The sequence below is a fragment of the Chiloscyllium plagiosum genome, unplaced genomic scaffold, assembly GCF_037043375.1.
Source record: "Chiloscyllium plagiosum isolate Xiang-an unplaced genomic scaffold, Cpla_swu_hap1 HiC_scaffold_15, whole genome shotgun sequence".
NCBI classification, from domain to species: domain Eukaryota; kingdom Metazoa; phylum Chordata; class Chondrichthyes; order Orectolobiformes; family Hemiscylliidae; genus Chiloscyllium; species Chiloscyllium plagiosum.
The window spans coordinates 44,895,886-44,922,408 of record NW_028270153.1 but is presented as its reverse complement, the minus strand read 5'-3'; the positions used below and the strand labels follow the sequence as shown (position 1 = coordinate 44,922,408).

The 26,523-nt window shown below is 39.6% G+C and overlaps 1 protein-coding gene across 1 annotated transcript; it reads left to right on the top strand.

Moving 5' to 3' along the window:
* The first annotated feature begins 1,600 nt into the window (after nt 1-1,600).
* LOC122560066 (plasmanylethanolamine desaturase 1-like) lies at nt 1,601-22,830 on the top strand. The gene is made up of 6 exons (XM_043710271.2): nt 1,601-1,811; nt 8,675-8,794; nt 10,658-10,749; nt 12,680-12,824; nt 20,822-21,034; nt 21,718-22,830. Exons 1-6 carry the CDS (start codon nt 1,628-1,630, stop codon nt 21,837-21,839), a joined length of 876 nt encoding a protein of 291 aa, XP_043566206.2. The 5' UTR covers nt 1,601-1,627; the 3' UTR covers nt 21,840-22,830.
* Nucleotides 22,831-26,523: the final 3,693 nt, after the last annotated feature.

Genomic DNA, 26,523 nt, shown 5'->3' with positions numbered 1-26,523 from the left:
GATAAATGGACAAGGTCTTTTCCCTGGGTTGGGGGGAATCCAGAACTAATGGGCATTGATTTAGTTTGAGAGCAGAATGATATACAAGGATCCTAAGGGGCAACCTTTTCACACAGAGGGTGGTACATGTATGGAATTAGCTGCCAGAGGAAGTGGTGGAGGCTGGTACAGTTACAATATTTGAAAGGCGTCTGGGTGGGTATATGAATAGGAAGGGTTTGGAGGGATATGGGCCAAGTGCTGGAAAATAGGACCAGATTTAATTAGGATCTCTGGTTTGCATGGATGACTTGGACCATCTATTACTCTAGATGTCTCTGGGAAAGGCATAGTGTGATGCCTGAGCTGATTCCTGCTCCTGCATAAATAGTAAGTGCTGTGTTCAGGGGTGATAACTGCAATTTCAGACCACTTCCAAGACCTTCACCAGGTTGGAGAGGTTTTCTGATCACTGCAGTTCATAATTTCCATTGGGGTCTGGGTCCCAATGGAAATTATGAACTGCAGTGATCCCATGTCTGATCTTTATGGAACACCACTTTCTACATTCTGCCACCTATGTAATCACCCTTCACTCTCATTGTCTGATTTCTGGAAGCCAGCTAGTTTTCCATGCTGCCACTTATCCATTGTTTCCACTTTCTCTGATCTTAACCATTAAGCTATAATGAGGCACATTATCAAAGGTACCCAAACATCTCAAAGTACCTTCGAGCCCATTAAGTGCGACTATATGGGGAGATGGTGACGTGGTGGTAATGTCACTGGATTAGTAATCCAAGTTAATGTTCTGGCAACATGGCTGTGATGATGAAATCTGAATTTAATAAAAAGTGAAGTAATGCATTTGGGAGGACTAATGAGGCAAGAGACTACACATTGTAGGGTAGGACTGTATTAAGTACAGAAGTTTTGATTTTTTTATTTCAAAATATACTTTATTCATAGAAATAAATCTTTGGTACTTGTACAATTTGTCATGTCGTTCATAGATATATACATTGCCCGTCTTAACATTACAAAGAACAGATTGAATTACTCGAATTTACAGTTATTCTATTTACAGTTCCATTTATTAACCATCCAGTCTCTTATTATTTAGCTGTGGCTTCAACAGAACCCACCTACTGAGTGGGTGCCCTGTTATACGATAGCAAATGAACCTTTTTTAATCCCAGTTAATGCGGTTACCGTACGGAGCAGGAAATTTTAGAGGGAATTGGAGGAAATGTTTTTGTTCATCCAGAAGATATTGTGTACCTAGAAATCTCTGTTTAAAAGGGCAATGTTCATAGCAACTCGCAATAAATATTTAGATGAGCACTTGAAATACCACGGCAGCAGACAAGGTTACAGACCAAACACTGCACAGACACAATGAGTCACAGTCCACCTTCCCACCTTGTTAAAGCTCTGACTTTGGGTTGATGCTGTCCTCAGCTGACCCACGCGTCATGGATTATGCCAGTCCTGATTGGCCAGCGACCAGCAGCAGACGACATTCTGATTGGTTGAATCGGGGAGATGGTGCGTTCGGATTGGTGGTATTGGTGGGCTTTGTGACGTCCCAGGGCGGATGTCTGCCTATGATTGGCTGAGTCATAGGAGAGTGCTGGGCTACAGGAAGATGGCGAGTGTGTCGTCCTGGAGTGAGCCTGAACCTGAGTCTGGGTCCAGCACCGGGCCAGGGGCCGCGGCTGCCGATAACAGCCCGAGTCAGGCTACTTGGCAGGAGGGCGGCGATCCGGCCACACCCCGATGGGGCCCTCAACATCCCGGCGCCAAGGAGCTGGCGCAGCTGTACTCTCCCGGTAAGAGAGCAATGGGAGGCGGAATGAGAGATTCCCTCCCAGCCGCCTCATACACCGTCTCCTCGGCCAGCACTTCCACCAGGGTCTCACCGATACTCTTTTGGGTGGCAGTGATTATCGTCATGTCCAGGAAACGGTGTGTCAATGGGACTGCAGGAGAGAGTGGGAGCTGATGGTTCGGCGAATGAGCTGACTTCCTGAAGCTCCTGCAACTGGGGCGATCCACTGGTGCAACGATCCCTCTGGTAATAGGGAACCCACAGTGGGTGGGTGGGGGAGCACTCTCACATTTAAAGCCGCAATGAGATTTCCACCTAAAGCTGAGGGAAGACTGTGACTTTCTATAAGACCATGATATAGGAGCAGAATTAGGCCATTCGGTCCATCAAGTTTGCACCGATCATGGCTTGTATAAGACATAGGAGCGGAAGTATGGCCATTTGGCCCATCGAGTCCACTCCGCCATTCAATCATGGCTGATGGGCATTTCAACTCCACTTACCCGCATTCTCCCCGTATAAAGGGATGGGAAAAGCCGGGGTGACCAGATCTTCCCTCTTGTGGATGAGATAAACTGTTCCAAGATGAGAATACCGTAAATGTTGAGGGTGGAATAATAAGGTTGAGATTCCAGTATTCATTTAACTGTCTTATGATTGCAACACTGTATGTTTGTTTGTTTGTTTGTTTAAGATCTGGATCAGGCTTCCCATTGCACAGCAAACACTCTTGAGACTGCTCTGTCCAAAAGTGTGGTCTCGATTTAATCTACAGGCTGTGTTGAATTAGGTGATTACAACCTGGGTGGTGACCTGTGTTGTGCTGAGCTCATACTTTAGAGTTGAAAAGGCAAGGAAGATTTTATTTCCCTGAGAAAGATGAAACAGTGACCTAAAATTTTGGGTTTGGGAAAATCTGGCTTCAAGTGGATGAGAGAGAAATCATCCACAAGTAAGCTAGTCAAGCCTGTTGATGGGTGAAGTAACTATACCACATTTTGTTTTAAAATATCAGAAACTCCTAGCGCCAAGCAATTTCCATTCCTGTCTTTTAAAATGAATATTTGCAAACCCAAATTGATTTGACTTGTTTCTAGGTTGTGACATTCACAATTCTTCAATCATTTTAAGAAAGGGGAAATAGGTCTATTAGTCTAACAGGTTTCATAGAATACCTACAGTGTGGAAACAGGCCATTTGGCTCCACTGACCCTCAAAAGGGTAACCCACGCAGACCCATCCCCTATTACTCTATATTTACCCCTGACTAATGCACCTAACCTACACATCCCTGAATACTATGGGCAACTTAGTGTAGCCAATTCACCTAGATTGTGGGAGGAAACCAGAGGAATGTGCAAATTCCACGCTGACAGTCACCTGAGACTGGAATCAAACCCAGGTCCCTGGTGCTGTGAGGCAGCAGTGCTAACCACTAAGCCACTGTGCAAAGTTAGTATTCCAATTTTTTTTAAAGAGTTGCCACTAAATGACAGCAAAATAAATTCAAGTGAACTAGGTTATTAGCCACAAATTTCTATATAGAAAGGTGACTAGTTTACTGTGCAAGAGATTGCAACCTTTTTTGAGTGATTACAGTGATATGATTCCTGACCTCCTCTTCTTTAATACTGAACACAAACCTTCATTTTATATGGCTTTTTGCATGACCTCCAGATAGGGCAAAACCATGTACAACCAGTAAACAAAACTTGTTTGAAGTGTAATCACTGTTTTAAGAAGCACAATTGGGTCCTGCATGTGGCACTGAGAAAATGACCAGATGATCTGTTTTAGTGATGTTGGCTGAGAGAGAAATGTCTGACAGGACACTTGGGGAGATCACCATACACTTTTTTTAGTGCTGTGGATATTTTTATGGCCACATTGGGAGATGATGCTACAGTGATAATGTCACTGGGCTAGTAATCCAGCAACACATTTCCATCTAGTAATCCAAAGGCCAGTCTAATGCTCTGAGGACATGGATTCACATTTGTGAACCTCATAGGTTCAAAAGTAATCTCTTTAGGAAATGAATTCTGCCAACCTTGCCACATCTACCCTGAATGCCACTCCAGATCTGCTGGAATTACCCAATAATTTAAGAATAAATATATATTAGCACAAATATTTGGAGCTCAAGGATAATGCCAAACTTGCCTCTATTTTCAAACTTTAGAATTATAAATATTCATTCAACTCTTATTCACAATTAAGGAGGCTTTCAGTTTATATTGTACCTTTCTGTATGCTGAAAACCAGAGCTGTGGACTAGCCAAGACTTTATGTAAGTTTAACATGTCTGCTTTGAATCTCATTCCTTTGATCAGTTCCAGCTCCTTATTTGCATTGTTTTATGGTTTTGAGTTATGTTACAGTTTTAAATAACTTATGAATCTGTACCCCACTTTCAAACTGTTCTCAAGGGTCATCTTATTTCTCACACAAAGATGCAACATCTTGCAATTTCCCATTTATACATCCATTCTGAATTTTGCTAACAATGTCTTGTATTCTGTCACAATCTTCCTTGAGATTAGCTAAATTTTGTATTGTCTATAGATTTGGTTTTTCAATATTTTGATCCCTTAACTTTAAAATATTTAGATATATTCACAATTTATGACTTGTCGAATGAGATGTTGGCTAACTAATAGGTATTGTCATCACCTGATATTCATATTCACTTGATTTGACAATTGTTCATCTGATGGCCATCTGCAGTAAAAACTGACAGTAAGTGTCATATAAATTATTGAGAGCTTTAGCATAAGGAACATTGGATAAAGGAATGTGTCAGTGTCCACTGTGTGAACACTAATGGTGTTAGTGGATTATGCTGGATTGCACTGTGTGTTCTTGAATTTCTTCTCAGCCTTCCTGGAATTCACTGGAGCTTAGTCACATGTAACATTGGAGTCTGAATATCAAAACACAAACTGGTATGTACTAGCCACATTTTAAACAGAAAATCCTTTCCAAAGTTTCATAGCATATCCCAAAAATAATACTTTAATTAGTGCTACTAGTTTAATTCTGCATTGGTGCCTCAATGTTGAGAACTAGTATTTTCCTTAATATTCCGTTTCCAGAGCTTGCCGAAAGAATTGAGGATTCACAAGCACACTACTCACTTATCTGAAAGATTGTTATGCCAAAATACTCTATAGATAAAATACTTAATTTCATACTGTACTTCAGAATATTCTTCTCAGATATCCTTTGAAGTTGATTGCTTTTTGCCGCTCTGGTGTGGATTTTGAGGTGATGAAATGGTCCACTGCTGGATCTGAGGTTGGGGGATAAATAGTGTTCATTCAAGCCGGGTAGGTAGGATGCTGTTGTTTTCATGTGCCCCTTCCATTGTTTGCACTTGTTCTCCATCTGCTGGAAATACTTGCAACACTCTCCATAAACACCCCTTGGCACAAAAGGTAAAATCAGATGCAGGGTCTTGAGAGAAAAGAGGGACTCAGCGTGGAAACCTTCTTCCATGTAGCTGTTTCTTGGACTAGCAGCCTCAAACTGACTGCCTGCTTTCTGTGAACAGCTAGACTGCTAAATCCAAACCAGAGTAAAGCTGAGCTGGGAGAACTGGCTATTCCTCTTTCATTGTGTAAGTGTTTCCTTTAAAAACTTGAAAGCTGTTTTCCTGAGGCAGTATCTGTTACCTACAGTCAAACTGGCCCTAAAACCCACCCAAGCCAGACTTCTTGGAATCATTGCTTTTACAACCTTTCTGGGAGAGAAAAAAAAGGACAATTTAACCTTGTTAAAATAGCAACATCATCACAAGTCTTCTCCGGCATACAGATGATATGGTCTACCCAATGCAACAAATTGATCCTAGTCAGTGTCTTATTGCTGGGGATGTTGGCCTGAAAGGAAACACTGATATTGGAGCACCTATTCTGTCAGGAAATTTGTAGGATTTTGTGTAGCCATCAAAGGCATTGTCTCAAGATATTGAGATGTACATTGTCCATGACTCTGCATATGGCTTATAACACTACTACCCTTTAAACCATGATCTTGGTGCTGGGTGTGAAATATTTTAATCAAAGAGTTGGTTCCTCAGAGGGCCGAATGCTTCACTTAGCACACTGATTTAGTTTTTAAAAAATTCACTTGTGGGATGTGGGCATTGCTGGCTGGCCAGCATCTATTGCCCAAACCTAGTTGCCCTTGAGAAGGTGGTGGTGAGCTGCCTTCTTGAGCTGCTGCAGTCCACCTGCTGTGGGTTGGCCCACAATGCTGTTAGGCAGGGAATTCCAGGATTTTGACTCAGTGACAGTGAAAGAATGGCAATATATTTCCAAGCCAGCATGGTGAGTGGCTTGGAGGGGAATTTGAAGGTGGTGGTGTTCCCATATATCTGCTGCCCTCGACCTACTGAATGGAAGTGATTATGAATATGGAAGGTGCTGTCTGAGGATCTCTGAATTTCTGCAGTGCACCTTGTAGGTAGTACACACTGCTGCTCCTGAATGTCAATAGTGGAGGGAGTGGATACTTGTGGATATTGTGTCAATGAAGTGGACTGATTTTGTCCTGGTTGGTGTCCAGCTTCTTGTGGTGTTGAATTGCTTTCTGCCCTCACTGAGAGAAGGCTAATCAAGTATGGAAAGTGTTCCATATTGACCAGTGACATTCAGTGTGGCAGGAACAACTGGTAGACGGCCTTCTGTTTTCTTCTGGATGTTTAACCCAGGGCCCATTTCTCTTGTGAATACAGTGATGATAGTTTGGAGCCTGGTCGCTATGAACATAAGTCTATGTAAAGGAGCTCAGTGTAGGTTGTGGTGGTGTTAATTGTAGAGTGGAGGTGGTGCAGATTGAATAGATTCCCACATCCTGTAGATTAGGCCCATAATAGCAGGAAGATTCATGGATATAGGATGCATGTTATGGCAAAGAAGATGGATAAGAATATTTAATGATGACAAAGTATTATTTTACGCCTGTTTGTGCACATTTTGTACCGATAGTGGATCTGTTAGTGAAGATCACTAATTGCGTGCAATCATGCAGCAGATGACTTATTTTTGCAGGCAACCAAATTTGAGCAGAATGCATAGTCCCTCCCAGTTGAGAGTTGAAGGCCTTTGGGGATTAAAACATGCCATATCTAGCAATTACTACTGCTTTCTGTACTTGAATTTGTTTTGTGAACATCCTGACAAATGCTCCTTGATGAACAAAATTCTCAATTCAACTCTGGTGGGAGCTGTTCAGCTAATGGAGGGGGTGATTGAGAAGCATTTTGACAGTGACCTTCCTGAGGCAAACAGTAGGGGGAATTCCCCTGTAGTTCCTACAATTGAATCTTGCTTCCTTTCTGAAAAAATTGTCACAAATTGTTATCTCTTGGCAGGAATTTTATCTGTGCAAGTGGCCTTGTTGGTTCCCAGTTATCGTGTGACCTTTTCAACCTGTAGTATGGAGATGATGATGAGTAGCATGCTGTTGGCAAGACCATAACTTGCTCCTTCCAATAAGTGCTCACTCTTTCTGAACTTCATGCATGTTGCTCCATTGTTAGTTGGGTATGTCCTTGGTTGCTTGCCCATAGATGGGCTGTGACTGGGCTGAAGGATCCATGCATGTCAAGGCTATCAGTGAGCTGTGTGTTTTTTGCCCTTTCTCTATCACCACCTGTTCTTGGATCACGCTTGTTTTTGTTGGACCTCAGCCGTCATTTGTCTTTAGATTGCTTTCTTTCCCTTCAGCATTTGTCAAATTTCAGGTTCAGGAAAACCTTGCACTTGCAATTTTACTAGCTCCTGATTGTTTTTATCAAACAAGTCTTGGTGCTTCCTTGTAGAGAATCTCTTTGCAGGTACTACATAGGGATTTAACACGGACTGTTTCTGTTCATTGAGCATTGCCACGTTAGCCATGAGGCACTGAACCAACTAGGTTTACTTTGAGTCTGTTGCCATTGAATTACCTGTTGGCGCAACAATTTCAAGGTTGGCAGGGTGATGGAGATAGTAGACTACAGTAGCTGGTGACTAGTGTAGCATTTGTCAGTTCCTGTCATAGCACAGATGATGTGGACAAGTGAGGATTCAGCAGTTCAAGAAGGCAACTCACTACCACTACCCCTCAGAGCAACTAGGAATGTGCCATGAATGCAGGCCCAGTCAGCAATGGCCCTATTCTGAGAGTGAATTTAAAGACATTGGAGTCCCATGCTCAGATGATGATGTGGCCAAGCAGGTGCCTCTGTCTGGAGCGAGGGTGTTCTAACATCGCAGAATGATGACTCTTGCAGTTTGCTTTCCCTACATTGTGTCCAAGTTGCTTTTCTAGGCCAATTCTGGCCTTGAAATCACCAAGGACTTGTTTCCCTTGGGTTACAGGACAATGATTTATTAAGGATGGTGTTGAATTTCTCTATGGCATCATCCAATTTCCGTGATTGGGATTTATGCACTGATCGATTTGGGTAAGCAGAAAGTGGTAGTGAGACATTTTCTTTATTGCTGAATGGGACTTAATGTGATGGTCAACAATTTTTTAGTTTTTATGATTAAGCCATCCATATGGAGTCAGTTCTTTCACCTTTTTTCTGATAAGTGAGCCAGAAGGTGCCTGTGCGCGAATGCTTTTTTTCCAAATGTGATGTAGTTGTTGCATACTATACAGAACAAGGTTTTTGTTTCATGTCTAGGATAGCTAACAGGATCAGAATCCAGGTTCTGATGTACAGACTGGGACAATTTTCAGATTTTAGAATAAATGGCAAGCTAGGTTTGTGCTGAGAAGGTAGACTTAAAACCACTGATAAAGATTTTGAATAAGTTTTGCATTCTTTGCTCAGTTAAACTTAAATAATTCTCTTTTCTTCTCCCACAGTTAAACGATTTCAAGAATGGGTATGTGTTATTCTAAACGTTGCTCTCATGAACTGCAATTTCTATCATCTGGTGATGAATTTCAGCTGGGACCACATCCATTTGATCCTTATTGGAATTAGTAAGTAGACGCTTAGCAAGTAAATGTTTAATGTGCTCTGCAATAGAATTATAGCCCAAAGTTCCATCCTATTTGATCCCAAATCGAGCTTTACATGTCATAAGTGATCGCATCCTCCTGTCTCCATAACGTTACCCACCTCTACCCCTCTAAGGTCACAAGAAACAGGAGCAGAAGTAGGCCTTTTGGCCCATTGAGTTTGCTCCACCATTCAATAAGATTATGGCTGATCTGATAGTCCTCAAACCCTTCCTCCCTTCTCCCTTAATTCCTTACTGATTAAAGAACTATCTCAGTCTTAAGTATACTTAATGTCCCAGTTTCTTCAATGTTCTGCAGTAAAGGCACAGCCTTTCCCTAGAGCTCAAATTCTCCAACTCTAGCAACATCCTTGTAAATCTTTTCTGGACCCTTTCAAGTTTCACAATATCTTTCTGATAGGAAGGAGACCAGAATTGCACACAATATTCCAACAGTGGCCTGACCAATGTCCTGTACAGCCACATGACCTCCCAACCCCTATACTCAATGCTCTGACCAATAAAGGAAAGCATACCAAATGCAGCCTTCACTATCCTATCTACCTGCGACTCCATTTTCAAGGAACTATAAACGTGCACGCAATGTCTCTTTGTTCAGCAACACTCTCGAGGACCTTACCATGAAGTGTATAAGTCCTGCCCTAATTTGCCTTTCCAAAATGCAGCATCTCTCACTTATCTAAATTAAACTCCATCTGCCACTCCTTGCCCATCTGATCAAGATCCCGTACTCTGAAGTGACCTTCTTTGTCCACTACAGCTCCAATTATGGTGCCATTTGCAAACTTATTAACGATACCTCTTATGCTCACATCCAAATCCTTATGTAAATGATGAAAAGCAGTGGATCAGCTCTGATCCTTGTGGTACACCATTGGTCACAGGCCTTCAGTTTGAAAGGCAACCCTCCACCACCACCACCACCCTCTATCTTCTACCTTAGAGCTAGTGGTTAGCACTGCTGCCTCGCAGTGCCAGAGATCCGGATTCAAATCCCGCCTCAGGCAACTGTCTGTGTGGAGTTTGCGCATTCTCCCCGTGTCTGCGTGGGTTTCCTCCAGGTGCTGCGGCTTGTTCCCACATCCAAAGATATGCAGGTTAGGTGAATTAGCCATGCTAAATTGCCCGTAGTGTTCAGGATGTGTAAGTTAGGTTATGCCAGCTGAGGCCAAATGAGCATTTCACACAAGTTTAATATAATCTCCTTTTTCTATCCCTCTATCCTAAAGCTTAAAATACTCAAATGAACAAATTTCAGCCTGTCCTGCCTTTAATCACTTAACTACCTCATTCCTCCACATAGTCCTCTGCTATTTCTCTAAAATTGTTTCTTCTATTTTTATAGTTAAATTATTTCATGGCATTGCCATCTGCAGGTCTGCCACATTGCTGACAACTTGTAATTTTTCCAACTTACACTGACATGCACGTTGCTGACTTCCTTCACTCTATCATTGACAAACATGTCATCAGTTGTTTGAGTCCTAAGCTCTGGAGTGCTCTCCCTAAATCTCTGAGGAGAGGATGGGTGAAGAAATACACACCTGACTTTTAACAGTCTTTTTAATCATGCTTTTCTCATGAATAACCTTTGTTTTGTATCCTTTTTGATCAGTACTTCGCAATATTTTTCTACATTTTAAGTGTTATGTAAATACAAGTTGTTAAACAGGAGTTCATCACGAAATTATTAATTATAAAATACACAGCTTTTGGATAGATTTTTATTTGAACAATTTGTTAATAATCCTTAACACTTAAGGTGTATACATCTTGTAAGTTTTTGTATAGCGGACTCATGTTTGAAATTGTTTTAATCCAGTTGCAGGGATGGTTACTGCTGATTTTGCATCAGGATTAGTCCACTGGGGAGCAGACACATGGGGTTCTGTTGACCTGCCTATACTTGGCAAGGTATATATCCAAATTTATATTTTTCTGATTTTCGTCAAACTAATGAAAAAACCAGTGTATATAATAATGTTCAATTTATTATTGTGATATGCAAGCAGTAATCTGCAATACCTTCCTTTCTTTACTGTTTATAACTTGTGAATTACATTATGCTCTTCTCCCATTATGATTTACTGGGGTGAGGAAGCGCATGAAGACTTCAAAACTGGGAAAGAGTAGTAGAGGGAATAGAACAGAGCCTCAATCTTGATGACTAAATCAGAGTTCTTCCATCAATTTCTGTGGAGTAAGCGGCCTAATTGAAATGCTGTGATGCAACCGAATTTAAACATTGGGAAAACTAATATCTTAAGTAGTTCTTTCTTTTAAAAACTCTGCCTGCGTTTTCCTGATCATCATCTTTTCCCTTCCCAGGTGCTCACTGAGGCTGACCAAGATGTGTAGTCTCATGTTCTGATTAGCAAATTGCCGTTCATATTCAGTGTCTTAGTGGCAAAACAGAATTCAACTTCAAGCTTTTCAACTTTCTGCCTTGCCCCATTGTAACTGTCCTGTCTCCTCTGTTAATTTTTCTTTTCCATGTTTTGCTTACTTCCTACACCTGACTTTAATCCTGTTTCCTAAACTGCTCCTTTTTTAAAGAATCTTATCCAAAGTTCCAACATCTTCATCTTGCACTTTTTTCACCTGATCAGTCTCATTGACACTGTCTCCTGTTTCCCTTATCTTTCCAAATTCATGTCTTTGTTCACATATCAACGCACAGCCTTGATCAACTATACCAATAACTTTCCCCAGTTTTTTATCCCAGGCTGTTTTTAACAGTTCGCAAAGTCTTAAGTTCTGTGAATGTGCTCCTTTTTGACTATCTCTTCCCAACTCTTCCAATTCTCCCAAACACCCTCCCACCTCCAATCTCCCCACTGCCGCTATGGGTATTTGTCCATAACCTGCAAACTGCCTACCTTGTTTCTGTAAAATCTCTGGCTAGTTTTATTTCTCTGTTGTGGAATGCATTCACATTTGCAATGAAACACACATTTGAGTTGTGTACCAGGAAGTGATGGGTCTGACTCCTTAACTACTTGTTCATATGGTTATTGATATGTTATATGTTTGCCATTCAAAATGTACCTCTACCTTGGTTTGATCATCAGCTGGCCACACTGCTCAGTTGCAGTGTTCTCCTCTTGATATTGCTTTAGGATGGTACTTTAGAGTCTGCATTGGGAACATCCACCAGTTATTTCTGGTAGTTGCTAGAGGTAATTTAGTGTATTTTTGTGATCCATTTTAAGAATCCTTGGCTCCTCGCTGTGGGTAAACGTGCATCAAACAAATCTTTCCCTGCTACTTCCCAGCCTTTGAAAGTTGCCTTCATAATTCACTAGAAATAATAAATCTAGGTGACAAAGCTAACTCGATATTGATTTTGGCAAAGTTAAGACTTGGCACATGAATGCTGATGCCAAGTCTTGATGTTTATTTATGGATGATGATGAAAAGCTAAATTCTGCTACCACTCAATTCTGAAACAAATTGTCAATAGTAAATAAGTACAAATATCTGGAACTTGTAATACTACAATTTTATTTGTTCCTAGAATGTGGACATTGGCTGGTACAGCCAGCTTTTGTTCTACAACCTTATCTGCCTGTAAAAAGGTATTGGTGAGCCATTGCCTTGAGCCATGGCAGGGTGTGCTCTGAAAATTCCTATCTGCTTTACTCAAGATAGCCATAAAGCCTCACCATTATTCTGATCAAACAATCCAGACTTTTATTTATGTATTGTGTATTTTATCGTACTGAGACTATGCACTGTTAAAGTGATGATATTATAATGTAGGTGTCCCTTTACAGCAAAAATGTTCACAAGTTACTATGCAAAGTTTGTGTTTCTGCAGTTATATTTCCCTCCTTTTTTTCAGGCTTTCATCAGACCATTCAGAGAACATCATATTGATCCTACTGCTATAACAAGGCATGACTTCATTGAAACAAATGGCGATAATTGCATGCTTACTGTGATCCCCCTGGCTAATATGGCATACACGTTTTTAACTGTATCTCCAGGTATGTTGATTCAGTACATGAATTTTTCAAATGCACTGTGATTGTCAAAGAACTAGTGCTTTGGGATTAATCACAATCATTTCATCCTTCTTAAAAGCTTCCCCAACTGAGTGGCTCATTTGCTCCCTAGATAAATCCAATCAAAACAAAGTCCTGGGTTTCTGTCCCAGGATCATGCTGAGTTAACCAATTTCGTTAGAGACAAAAACTGCAGATGCTGGAATCCAAGATAGACCAGCAGGAGGAACGCAACAAGTCAGGCAGCATCAGGAGGTGGAGAACTTGCGGGTGTAACCCTTTTTCAGGACTGGGATTGGCTGTAAGGGAGCTGCAGATAAGAGGTGGGGTGGAGGGGGGGTGAGTTGTGTGGACACATGATGTTTGAATTGACAAGAGTTGCCATTTGGAATTACAGCAAACGTTTTGCTAGGACCAGGAGTGTGCTGGTGGATCAAGAGGTCCACATAATTGATGTAAAAACACAAAGTAATAGAAACTAATGTGGAGGGTATTTGTGTCACTGTTAAACTTTTTATATATGCTGTGGTTCTGTTCGCCGAGCTGGAAGTTTTTGTTGCAAACGTTTTGTCCCCTGTCTAGGTGACATCCTCAGTGCTTGGGAGCCTCCTGTGAAGCGATTCTGTGGTGTTTCCTCCGGCATTTATAGTGGCCTGTCCCTGCCGCTTCCGGTTGTCAGTTTCAGCTGTCCGCTGTAGTGGCCGGTATATTGGGTCCAGGTCGATGGGTTTGTTGATGGAGTTTGTGGATGAGTGCCATGCTTCTAGGAATTCCCTGGCTGTTCTTTGTTTGGCTTGCCCTATAATGGTAGTGTTGTCCCAGTCAGTTCATGTTGCTTGTCAGCTGCGTGTGTGGCTACTAGGGATAGCTGGTCGTGTCGTTTCGTGGCTAGTTGATGTTCGTGGATGCGGATTGTTAGCTGTCTTCCTGTTTGTCCTATATAGTGTTTTGTGCAGTCCTTGCATGGGACTTTGTACACTACATTAGTTTTGCTCATGCTGGGTATCGGGTCCTTCGTTCTGGTGAGTTGTTGTCTGAGTGTGGCTGTTGGTTTGTGTGCTGTTATAAGTCCTAGTGGTCGCAGTAGTCTGGCTGTCAGTTCGGAAATGCTCTTGATGTATGGTAGTGTGGCTAGTCCTAAGACTTATCCCTGGTGCTGTGAGGCAGCAATGCTAATCACTGAGCCACCATGTCGCCTTAAATTCCATATCGCTTTCTGATATCACACAGGAGTGACCATTTCTTCACCACAGATGCTCAGTAGCAGTCATGTGCCACTCAGAAGAAGCACCACACAAATCCACCAATATTCCTTGTAGAATCACAGAATTCCAAAAGTGCAGAAAGAGGCCATTTGGTCCATCAAAACTGCACTGGCCTTTTGAACCGCATCCTACCCTCATATTTACCATAGCTAATCTATCTAGCCTGCTAATTCCTGGACACTATGGACAATTTAGCATGGCAATCCATCTAACCTGCCCATCTTTGGTCTGTAGGAGGAAACCGGTGCACCATGCAGAAACCCACATAAACACAGGCAGAATGTGCAAACTCCACACACAGTTGCCCAGGGCTGGAATTGAACTCTGGCCGCTAGTGCTGAGGCAGCAATGCTAATCACCGATCCACCCTGGCACCCAACTTTGCACCTTCCAAACCCACAACTACTACCATCGAAAAGGACCAGGATAAACAGTCATATGTGATTACCATCACTTGCAAGTTCCTATTTAAATCTCTCACGCTCACTCAGACATATATTACCATTCCTTAAGTGTCGCTGGTTTAAAATCCTGGAACTCTAACAGCCTTGGGGTGTACCTACATCAAATGGATGCAGTGCATCAAGAAGACTGCTCGCTATGACCACTTTCACAAGAACAAGTAAGAATGGGAAATAAATATTGGCCCGGCCAGGAACAGCTAGATGTCATGCAAGGTTTTTAAAAAAAAAAAAATCAGTGAAGCTAACTAAACAAAAATAACTTTTTAAAATCCTTATTTACTGTTTGATTAAAATATTGCTTGTTTAACAATGTTAATATATTGCCCTCTACATCATGTGCTCTATCATAATCCAAATACAGTCTACAGTACTCCCCTTATCTCTTTTTACTTCCTCAAAAAGTGCTAATAAATGTTTAAACTATTTTCCTTTCAGAAAAGAATGTTCACTGCCTGATCATGTTGCTCCTGCTTTAATCTGTTTTAATACTGCAATCTAGCAATTCCCTATGATGGATATTATGCTAACTGGCCTATAGTTTCCAGCTTTCTATGAAGTAATTATGCCTGTGTGCTTGGCAGTAAACAAAAATAGATTTTGAAGCAAGCTGATGACGAGGAGTAAGTTGCCTCTGCAGTTAGTTGTAAAAACAAACATATTGATAGCTTTTAAGGCTGCGGCAATACCTTTAACAATGTGTATTTAATTGTTTTAATACACAAATTATGAAAAATCTATTTCATCTTTGATTGAACGAGCCATTTTACCTGTGGTAACATTGGATCAAGCAATATAGCATTTGTGGAATTACCCCACTCATTCAGTCAATAAAATAAATTACAGTTGAGTCTTTTGAGTGTCCTTGAGGTGTAAAGAATTTAACTTGAGACCAAGGTTAGTTAATTTGTTTCTCGGATCTTCAGAACAAAATATTAGTTGTTCTGTGTCCTGATGCCTCTTTCCAATCAGTATTGCCAATGGGAGCTCTTCCAGAGAGTGAGTTTTCAGCCACACTGTTGCGTCTGGCATTTCATCTGTTTGTCAAAAACAACTCCTTGAAGTACAAGCTTGTTTGGAAATTCCATCTCAGTGCAAGTTCTGTCTTTAGGCTTGTTAATTGTAGGCTGAATCCATCTCTAATATTTGAACATTCTGAGCTATAAATCAATTTGAGATGAAGGGCATTTCACACCTACACGGGGAGGGGGGTGGGGGGGGTGGTTACTGGTTGGTTTCATTGCCTTTGGATAAAATGTTTAATTATGGTTGGCTGCCTCTTGTCTAACCCACATTGGTTTTCTGAAACTTGGCCACTTGTGTGAATCAGTTGATGTCTATGGCTACTTGAAGTCAGTGATTTTGATCTCTTTTTAAAACCACTTCAGCCCGTGAAAGTCTTTGGTATTAAGTTGGATGATGGAATCCGAAATGAATAGTCCATATTTTATAAAATTGTCAGCTTTCTATAAATGCCTTAAACATTCCATCTTTTAAAGCAAATTTTCATTTACTGCTATCACTTAATTTCTTCAAAAAGTCTCCAGGAAGTACTATGAAGTGAATAAACATCATGTTTAATTGCTAATGAAATTGATGTTTCCTTTTGCGACATCCAATTTTCTCAATGTAACATTTTTCCAGTGAATTCATAAATTCTCTTTACAAGATGAAAGGAAATGAGGATGGCCAGCTTCCCCAATCTGTCCCACTGCCCAGCTGAGAGCTGGATCTCTGTTATTGCATCAGCTAGTGAAAGGTACTATTTTTAACCTACCCCGTAGACAGAAGTGCCTAGTCATCATGTAATGTAGCTTTTGGCCTGTATGATTAATTGGGAAATGTGTAGGGATCCTGAACAAGAATCTGAATTATTCTGCACTTTCTTTGAAAACTTCTTAAAATGACTTCCTGTACTACTTTTTCAGAAGGTTATAAAGAACTATCAGATCATTAATTCATCAATAACTTATGATTGTTAGAAGTCAGAAAACAGTACCCCTTCATGCCCTAAAATTCAGATGTCAAACTCTGCCTATTTTCAATCCATAACAATTATATTTACCGTTCAACATTATTGCTCAAATACAATCAGTACTGTACCAATTGGCAGTGTGACATTGGAGTGTTTGGTACTTGATTAATGAACTTTGATATCATCCCATTTAATTCAATGTTTGTTCAATTTAATACAGTGGATGTTATTTTAAAAATTCTCTTGTGCCTTCTCATTTTACTGAGCAAAAATTACCGCAGAGCACCACCTGCAGGGTTATAGGGTGTTTCAAGGCTATGCAAACATCTGTTTACTTGTTGTATTAATGCATGAAGTTTTCTAACATGTCACTTGCGAGTTTTGATACATTTTTCAGTAATTCATCAGAAACTGCAAACTTAGCAATATTTTAAAAAGCTGTGTATGAAATGCACACAAGCTGCCTGAAGGTTTTTAGTTAATTTTAAACCAAGTTATTCACTCGTTTAAGATGGTAATCTAGGATATATGGTGCAAAGCTTTGTTCTTTAATCTTGAATGGTGACGGGATCACATTTTTACTTTCAGCATAAAGGTTCCTGCTTTATCTGAGACCCTTCAGAGTTTCTGCCCTGACTCGACTCTCTTGAAAACCCCTGGGTAATCAAGGTCTTATCATATTGATAAATTGGAATTAAGCTCAATAGGACAAAATGAATTCTTATTCCTTGATGGTTATAGAGAATCTATTGATGGCACTAAGTGAGCATCATTTGGATTCCATTTTCAGATGCAAGTTTTCTATGACCAAGAACTCTTAACTGTTTTTAAGGATGTAAAAATATACATTGAATTTATATTTGAATCTTGTTTTTGTTTGACCATTGTGGAACTGGTGTATCTACTGGGGCTTATTGATGATCTGATCAGAACAATGTTTCAAAATTCCAGAAAGCACAGGTGATTTGACTGACCATATCATCTGCTGAAATGAATGTTTCATAGAACAGGTTGTTCATGAGCATAGAGGTTGTAGAGAGGGATATAGGTGGAGAAGGACTCTGAAGGATCTGTAGATGAAGTTAATATCTTTGCATGTGTAGATAGTGAAGAGGGGAGTTGAGGAAGTATTAGAATTATCTATTCTTTAAAGAGGTGACTGAGCCAAGTAATGTTCAGTAAGTGGCAAAATAAAATAGCTTTTAATAATAAATTTCTTCTTGCACTCAAACAGAATCCCAGGCTTGGGTTCTGCCCGACTGACAGCATCCATGCAGAATGGACTTTGTGGGTTTTATTTACATTTGTGCACTGAGAAAACCAAAGCTTGTTCCAAACCATTCCAAAGACATTGCACAGAACAAGAATAGAGGATGGTGATAGATGGAATATATTTGATTTTAATGAGTGCAACATTAGAGGTGAGGAGTAAAAATGGGCATGTGACATGATGAAGGTTACTACACATTTAAGGTGTTGCGACTGCCTTCGTTCAAGGAATGAACTTAAGCAGAAGTAGTGTATAGAAAGGAGTTGTCAACCGTTTTGAATAGACGCAATGAAATAAATGTGTCGTCCCTCAAAATGCCTGTTATATGCCAAGGAACATTTTCTCCCCATTTCTACAAACTTTTGAGTTGGCCTGCTTGTTTACTGCCATAGTTTGGAGTAAAATTTACACTGGATGGATGTGCATTTGAAATCTTATCAACACGAGCTGATTTTTAAATACCTGGGCTGCTGACTTGGAACTCAACTTGTGGATTTCAAAGCATTAACATGGTTACAGCACAGCAGCAGTCTGTTGTTTCTCTGTTTGCTCCTTCAGATAGCCATCGTCCCTTTGCTGTTCTGTAACCTGTAATTTTGTTTTTCTTTTGGGATTGAACAATTCCCTTTTGGAAAAATCGATTGAACCTGCCTGTGCCACATTTTGAGTCAGTTCATTCCAGGTCTTAACTGCAGACTGGAAATTTTTTTTTCCCTCCGTTAAGTTGCTGTTGCTTCCTTTGCCAGCGACGTAAGTCTGTGCTCTCTGGTTCTCAGTCTTTTCATAAATGGAAATAGTTTATTTCTATTCACTCTTCTCAGTTGTGATTTTGAATACTTCTATCAAATCTCAACTATCTATAACTTAGAATCATAGAGATATACAGCATAGAAACAGACCCTTGCGTCGAACTCATCCATGCTGACCAGATATCCTAATCTAATTCCGTTTGCCAGCACTTGGCCCATATTCCTCCAAACTCTTCCTACTCATATACCCATCCAGGTGTCTTTTAAATGTTGTAATTGTACTAGCCTCCACCACTCCCTCCTGGCAGTTCATTCCATACATGTACCACCCTCTTCATGAAAAAGTTGCCCCTTAGGTCACTTTTATATCTCTTTTCCCCCATTGCCCTAAACCTATGCTCTCTAGTTCTGGACTTTTTTTTTTGTTCCCCCCAACTCAGGGAGAAGATCATGTCTACTTATTCTATCCATTCCTGTCATGATTTTATAAATCTCTAAGGTCACCGCTCAGCCTCTGACACTGCAGAGAAAACAGCCCTAGCCTATTCAGCCTCTCCCTATAGCTCAAACCCTCCATCCACGGCAACATTCTTGTAAATCTTTTCTGAACCATTTCCAGTTAAGTACCTTATTCTGAAATCATTCTTGAGTTTTTTTTTCTGGACCCTCTTTAATGCGTTCACATCTTTACTAAAATTTAGTGCTCAGAACTAGATGCACTTTTTCAGTGGCCAAACCAGTGTTTTAAGCAGGCTTAACATAACTTTTTTTTTGCTGTCTGACCCTTTCAATGAAGCCCTCGATACTTCAGTTTTTAATAATTGTTCTCTCAATTTGCCTTGACACAACCAATTGATTTTTGCAAGCATACACCCTCTACTTCTGCAATGTCTTTAGATCAGCTGTATGCATTCTTCCTACTAAACTAGATCACTTCACAGTTCTTTGCATTAAATTTCATCTGCCCATTCTTGCCTACTTCCTTTTGAAGTCCATTGAATTATTGTGAACCAGGAGAATGAAGTTTTGTATAATCCAAAAGTGTTGAAATAATAATGCCCTGTACACCAACATCAAGGTTATCAATACATATCCAAAAGAGCAGTAGTACTAATTCCAGCCTGTAGTGAGCTCCGCTATAAACTCTATTGCAGCCCAAAAATAACAACCATTCACCAGTACATTCTCTTCATCCTGTCAATTGAGCTAATTTTGTATTCATTTTGCTCCTTTTCCTTTTTGAGCCACAGTTTTGCTCAAGTCTGTTGTGTGCCACTTTATCAAACAACTTTTCAAAGACCATCTATAGGTATTTTCAGTCTCTTCAGATACACCTCTGGAACAGGTATCATATCAACCTTTCATGGCCCTTTGATTGCCACCTCAAAATATCAAGCACTGTCATGATTTATCCTTAAGTCCATGTAACATTCCCAAATTGATCTGCACTTGTTGAAATAACAACACGGGGCGGCACAGTGGTTAGCACTGCTGCCTCTAAGCGGCAGAGACCTGGGTTCAATTCCTGCCTCTGGCACATTCTCCCCTTGTCTGCGTGGGTTTCCTACGGGTCATGTTAGTTGAATTGGCCATGCTAAATTGCCTGTAGTGTTAGGTGAAGGGGTAAATGTAGGGGAATGGTCTGGGTGGGTTGTCTTCGGAGAGTTGGTGTGGACTTGTTGGGCCGAAGGGCCTGTTTCCACACTAAGTAATATAGTCTAATTGTTTTTGTTTAAAATGATCACTTCTCAAAATTCTCCACTAACAATGTTAAACTGACTAGCCTCTAATTGCAAGGCTTATCATTACATCTTTTTTAAACAAGGAAACAAGGTATGCAATTGTGTTGTTTTGTCTTCGTATTAACTCCATCTCATTTTATATGTTCATAGCAGGTTATGATATATCAGCTTTTTTTCTGACTAATCATCTTCTTAAGCAGGTTGAGGATGTTTTGATCAGTTTGTGTCCTTTTACCTCTAAGACATACAATTTTGAAAATTCACCTTGTACAAATACTGGCTTTTTCAGTACTTGCTCAGGACAATGGTTATAAAATTGGTTACAAATCTTAAGGGTGTGCTGATTTTGATAAGATTTACAGTCCTCTTAAAATCACCATTTACTTCTAAATGGTTTTGCAAAATGTCTTCATGTTGTGTAATGGTGTAATGTATGTGCAATTTCAAAACATTGTTCTTTGATATCCGTTATCTTTCTGTACATTCACATCTAAAGAAAATATGTTTTTGTTTGCAGAAGCCATGTATGATATATATCCTTGGGAGTGCTATGTCTTCTCTGTTGGATTATTTGTCACATTGACCAATCAGATTCACAAATGGTCTCACACGTATTTTGGACTTCCATCATGGGTCTGCTTTTTACAGGACTGGCACATTATTCTACCCCGAAAACATCATCGTATTCATCACGTGTCTCCACATGAAACCTACTTCTGCATTACCACAGGTCAGCAATTGGTATCGGTCAGCTGCATGTATATACGATATATGTAAAATTAACCTCTTTACTGCTTTCTACATTCGTAGCAATAGAATCAAAATCTGGATCACGTTTCTAACTATCTAGAAAAGATAAACGGGTTAATATTCATATTAATGTTGGAGTTCTTTCAAACCCAGAGTGGGTATTTGGAATTCACTGTCCAGATTGTTGGTTGAGGTGGAAACTCTTAACGGTTTTGAAAGGAACCAGAATCTGCAGCTAAAACACAGCTACAGACCAGCTGTTTGAATGCAGGATTAGAATGAATGACTAGTTGCTCCATTTGAATGGATTTAGGCTGAATGGGCCTCTTTCAGTACTGTAATTTTTCTGAGGATAGCTCACAAAAAGGGCCACATAGCTTGAAGCTTCAGTACAGGTTGCCTGACTGATCTTGAAGATATGATTTGTAATTTCTGAAATGTTGGGAAAATACAGATTAACCAGTAAAATACATCAGTAGCTTGATATATTTCAGTAAACCAGTATGAAATTAATACTGTCTAAACCTAAGTTTGTATGTCCACATTCCTCATTAGCTCAAGATAGCAGTAAGGGCATTTGTAATCCTTGTTCTATTTAGTGATATTCTGCCAGATTTTTTTTAAATGGAATTGAATAATGTTTATATTTTAATATTTTTTAAGGTTGGCTGAACTATCCCCTGGAGAGAATAGGATTCTGGAAAACACTAGAGGGCATTATTGAAGGATTAACCGGAAATAAACCCAGAACAGATGATTTCAAGTGGGCTCAGAAAACAAAGTAATATCTTGCCAATCTTTTGACTTTTTAAACTACTTTTTTGCCAACTAATTGCACCAGCCAAATCTATGACTGCAATTTGAAAATGATGTACCCTGGAAGCGCATTCTACTGCTTTAAAAAAAGGACTCCACTGAAGATGTTTGATGGAACTTGAAAACATTTGAATAGTAGTCCTTTGTAGCCATTCGTTTTTCAAGTTTAATATTCACATAATATACTATGAACACCATTTGTGTTGCACTTGACGTTGAGGTCAATAGAAATGTTTATGGACACAATTGTGCACATGGAAATATTGGCATCTCTTTTAGGGATGGACTTGCTGACAAAGTTGCAGTGTCCATATGGTGCTTGCTTGTTTTGTGTACTATAATAATGAAAAGGCCTTAAAATAACTTGTTTGCCAGAAATATTTAACTTTACTATTTTGAATGTATATGCATATTTAAAATGTACAACTGCACAGTAGTTGTTGTTCAATTTGAAGTCATACTTTACAAGTGCTTGAATATAGTGTCAGGCAGTTTGACCTGGATCAGTTTCTTTACCACAGCTGCTTTAAATACAGGACAACTTTCACTCTTCTTGCAGAGTGGCTCAATGCTAATATTTCTAAAGTCTCCATTCCAATGTCTAGTGTCTTACAATATAGATCTGTTGTGGAAGCTTTTAAAAAGGTTTATAACCAAAGGCATTTCCAACACCAGATTCTAAGGCATTTTAAGACCTAGGAATATAAGCTCCTTTGCACTTAATGAGCAATTTAACTTTTTATTGATTTTTCAGTACCTGTTGTTCAGTTTTGTGTAGTTTTCTGGCTTCAATTATAATTGCCAAATAACAAATTGAGCCATTCCAAGTATTTGTAAATGTATCAATTAAGGTTATGTAACTAAGGAATATTTGCATTGTACTGGACAATTGCCTGTATAGTTTAATATCACTCAAATAGTGTAACTACTGTAAATAAAGCCAAGGCCTTCTATAATGACCACTTGGAGTCTGCCTCATTAAAGGTGTTATCATGATATCACTAACAGGATGAGCAAATGTGCATAAATTCTAGACACAAACCACAGTAAGGGAATTCTCATTTTTCGAACGTTAAGTTCTTGGCTCTTTACTGCAGATTGTGCATTTAATATTTATTCTCTGTATGTACAAAATTTTTCAGCTCGAGCTCTGTCCTGAGTTCATTTTCTCTGTCTAAATACTATTTTATTGCCTTGTTCTCCTGTCCTCCCCTCCCCAGGCGCTCTCCCGTTTTGTTTCTATCTTTTTAGTAATTTTGCTTTCCTATTGTCTTGTCACAATTCCAGACAAACAACTTGCCTCTGTCTATTTTGGCATTTTCTGAAGGGACCACTGAGCCATCCCTCTTCATGTGCAGCAGCACAATTTCTCCTTTCTCTGGCATAGCTATCCTACTCACTATATCCAATATTACCATTTTGAACTCTTGCCAGTAGACCACAAGCTCACCTCCACGTTCTTGTCCAGACTATTCATTCACTCTCAATGGATCCCTTGATATCCATGATATTGTACACAATTGTCCTGACATCTTGGATTTTACTGAAATTTCCCTCTTGATAAAACTTCCACTATCTTCGTACTTTGCTTACCCCAACTCCTATGCCTGTGGTAGTGTCCCTTTCTCAAATCACACTTCTGTCTCCTCTATTTGTCTTGCTTCAAGCTATTTATTTTATTCTGCCTCTTTTTAAAATTACTGTTGGCTAAAGATCCTTGTTTTCTTCCCTCCGTATTCACAAAGGGACACTTCAACCTCCATGTGTGATTTTCATTTTGGCTACCTTCTGTCACCTAAAAAAACCCATGCTCCACATCTTATACAGCATGCCCCTAATTTGTTTTGCATTGCATGGCTAAGTAGTGAATTCTTTAATTTTTTTTCTGCAAGGACTGTAACTTGATTTGTTGTGTGCTCAGAAAGCATGTGAAGTGTCAGTTTTCTGTGCTGCTATGTGGAAATTGATCTAATCTCCCATCAGATTCTGCTTAATGATCGTTTCCATATTAGATTAGATTCCCTACAGTATGGGAACAGGTCATTTGGTCCAACAAGTCCACACAGACCCTCTGAAGAAGAACCCACACAGACCCATTTTCCTACCCTATATATTTACCTCTGGCTAATGCACCTAACACTGGGCAATTTTAGCATGGCCATTTCACTTGCCCTGCACATCTTTAGATTATGGGAGGAAACCAGAGCACCTGGAGGATATCCGTGCAGACACAGGGAGAATATGCAAACTCCACACAGTCACCCAAGGTGGGAATCGAACCTGGGTCCCTTGTCCTGTGAGGCAGCAGTGCTAACCACTGAGCCGCCGTGCCACCCTCAGCTATGTCCCAGACCCTTATTTAACATTCTTATTCTTTTAATCCTTTCTTGGCATTGTAACCTTTTCTAGCCCCAAAAACGTTTCTCCTGAACTCTATTCTTGACATTTGTGTTCTGCCCCTATATTTTTGCCTTAGCTATCTGGATCTCCGTTCTCTGGCATTCCCTTTTTGACATCTTCCTCAGTACCTTCTCCCCAACCTTTTGAAGCTTTCATCATATCCATCTCATTACCTTCATCAAGCATTTGGATAACATCTTCCCCAAACATGACTCGAGGGTCTTGGTCTGTTTTTCTATGTAAAAGGTACTATACATGTGTGTGATGTTGAACATGTATTTTTTATTTTGGGGGAAGAAAAGCATTAAAAATGCCAGTGTTGGCTATAACATCTATTCCTACTTCCATAAAATTGAAATGCTTTTACTTTACAAAAATATATATACAGGGCTTGTATTTAGCCTAGTAAAATTGATTTTTGTTTTACTAGTCTATCCTTCCAAAGCTTAGTACTACTTCAATAGCTAAACTTTAGTGTTGTTTATCCTATATTCTAATTCCAATCCCCACAAATTCCTGGTCAATCATGTTTTTTGTTTTTGTTTTTTTTTTCAGATTCACTTGTCAAGTGAGCATGATGGTTACCAGTAATGTATTTAAATATAACTGTTTACAGTTTGCAAGCTAACGATCATTTAATTACACAATATTAAAGGCTACCGAACAACACCCATTTGAAAATTAACTTTTACATATATTAGATTTGAGTTCTTTCACTGAACTTAATATTTGATCTGAAATCATTAGTTTTCTTTAGTCACATGTACCTAAGTACAGTCCGAGCAGTACAGGCAGATCCTTTTTTTCCAATTAACCACATGAAATATGAGCTAGTGCAATGAACATGGGAAATCAGCATGACTGTGCAGGATCTGTGGCTACTTTTGAAAGAAGCATTTCACTTATAATGCTGAATTGATGTTTTGATTTTTCACAATTAGAGCTGTAACAAAACTTAGAACCCTGCAAGCCGCATTCAGTTAAAAAGCTGATCATTGGGCTTCTTTTAAGCTTGATCACTGGAAGAATTCTGGTTTCCTAGCTCTGATTGTACTCCTTTGAACTCAGCACCAAGTTCTGAAGCTTTGTGTCCATAAACTAACCTCCAAAAACTAGCAGCTGCATTATTCGGCTACAAAAACCTAATCCTGAATTTGTGTATTCTGCTCACTATTAGCTTGTAGGAATTATAAATGTGACATGTATGGAAGACATGTAATTTTATAACTTGTGAAATAAAATTGAAAAATAAATTGATCAAATGTAAATTGTCCAGTGGTTTATTTTTTTCCCTTATCAGATGAGGGATGTTGTTGCTGTTTATATTTTTAATTAAAATCTTTTTGCAAGGGTTTTGCTTTTAATACTAACATGGTGAATGCTGGTGAAACTTCTGTGGCGAGAGATGATTTGTCATGGCTGTAGGGACAACAAGCATAGATTCAGACCAGTGGCATAAGACAGAATAAAGATGAGCTCTGACTAAAATTAAAACTATGAAACACAGTTCATGAAAATGATTAGAATGTATGATGGCAGATGAAGAGAAGACTACAGCTCAAAGATTAATCACCACCTCTGGGACAATGGAGGATGACTAATATATGGTTTTGACATTGCATTGGCAATTAAGATTTTGTAAAAAGGGGCTACAACAGGAGCATTGATAGTACTGTAAGGCATATTTTAGCTGGTCTTAAGGTTAAGATACAGAAGCTTGAACACTAACATGTTCAAGAACAGCTTCTTCCCTGCTGTTATTAGACTGCTAAATGGACTTTCTAACTTCTAATGAGTTGATCTTTGCACACCTTTTATGCAGTGTACTTTGTATGTGTCACTCTAAGCACTTTATGCTCTATGTCCTTGCTTACTATGATCTGCCTGTACTGCTCGCACTGTACGTTTTCACTGTACTTAGGTACATGTGACTACAATAAATCAAATCAGGAATGACTAGAGAGGAACTTTGTAAACCTTGAAGTCTGTATCAATCTTGAAAGCAAAGTAGAGTATACACTAATTCCTGGCAACTGCGCAAGAGAAAGGTCAAGAATAGAAGTTTTTTTTGTACAAGAATGAAATGTAAGCAATGCTAAACCTCAACAATCATTGGTCAGAATACTTTTGGAATATTGTGTTCAGATCTGGGCACCTTATTTAAGGAACAATGTTAAAGTCCTGGAGAGAGTGCAAAGCAGACTCGCTAGAATGATACCAGAAATAAAAGATTTTGGATACAAAGAAAGATTA

Bases quoted from the DNA above. Each gene is read 5' to 3' on its own strand.
- LOC122560066 (XM_043710271.2), top strand. From the start codon at position 1,628: ATGGCGAGTGTGTCGTCCTGGAGTGAGCCTGAACCTGAGTCTGGGTCC. The intron at 8,795-10,657 runs GTAAGTAGACGC...GTTTTAATCCAG, and splicing joins TTTGATCCTTATTGGAATTA to TTGCAGGGATGGTTACTGCT. The intron at 10,750-12,679 runs GTATATATCCAA...CCTTTTTTTCAG, and splicing joins ACCTGCCTATACTTGGCAAG to GCTTTCATCAGACCATTCAG.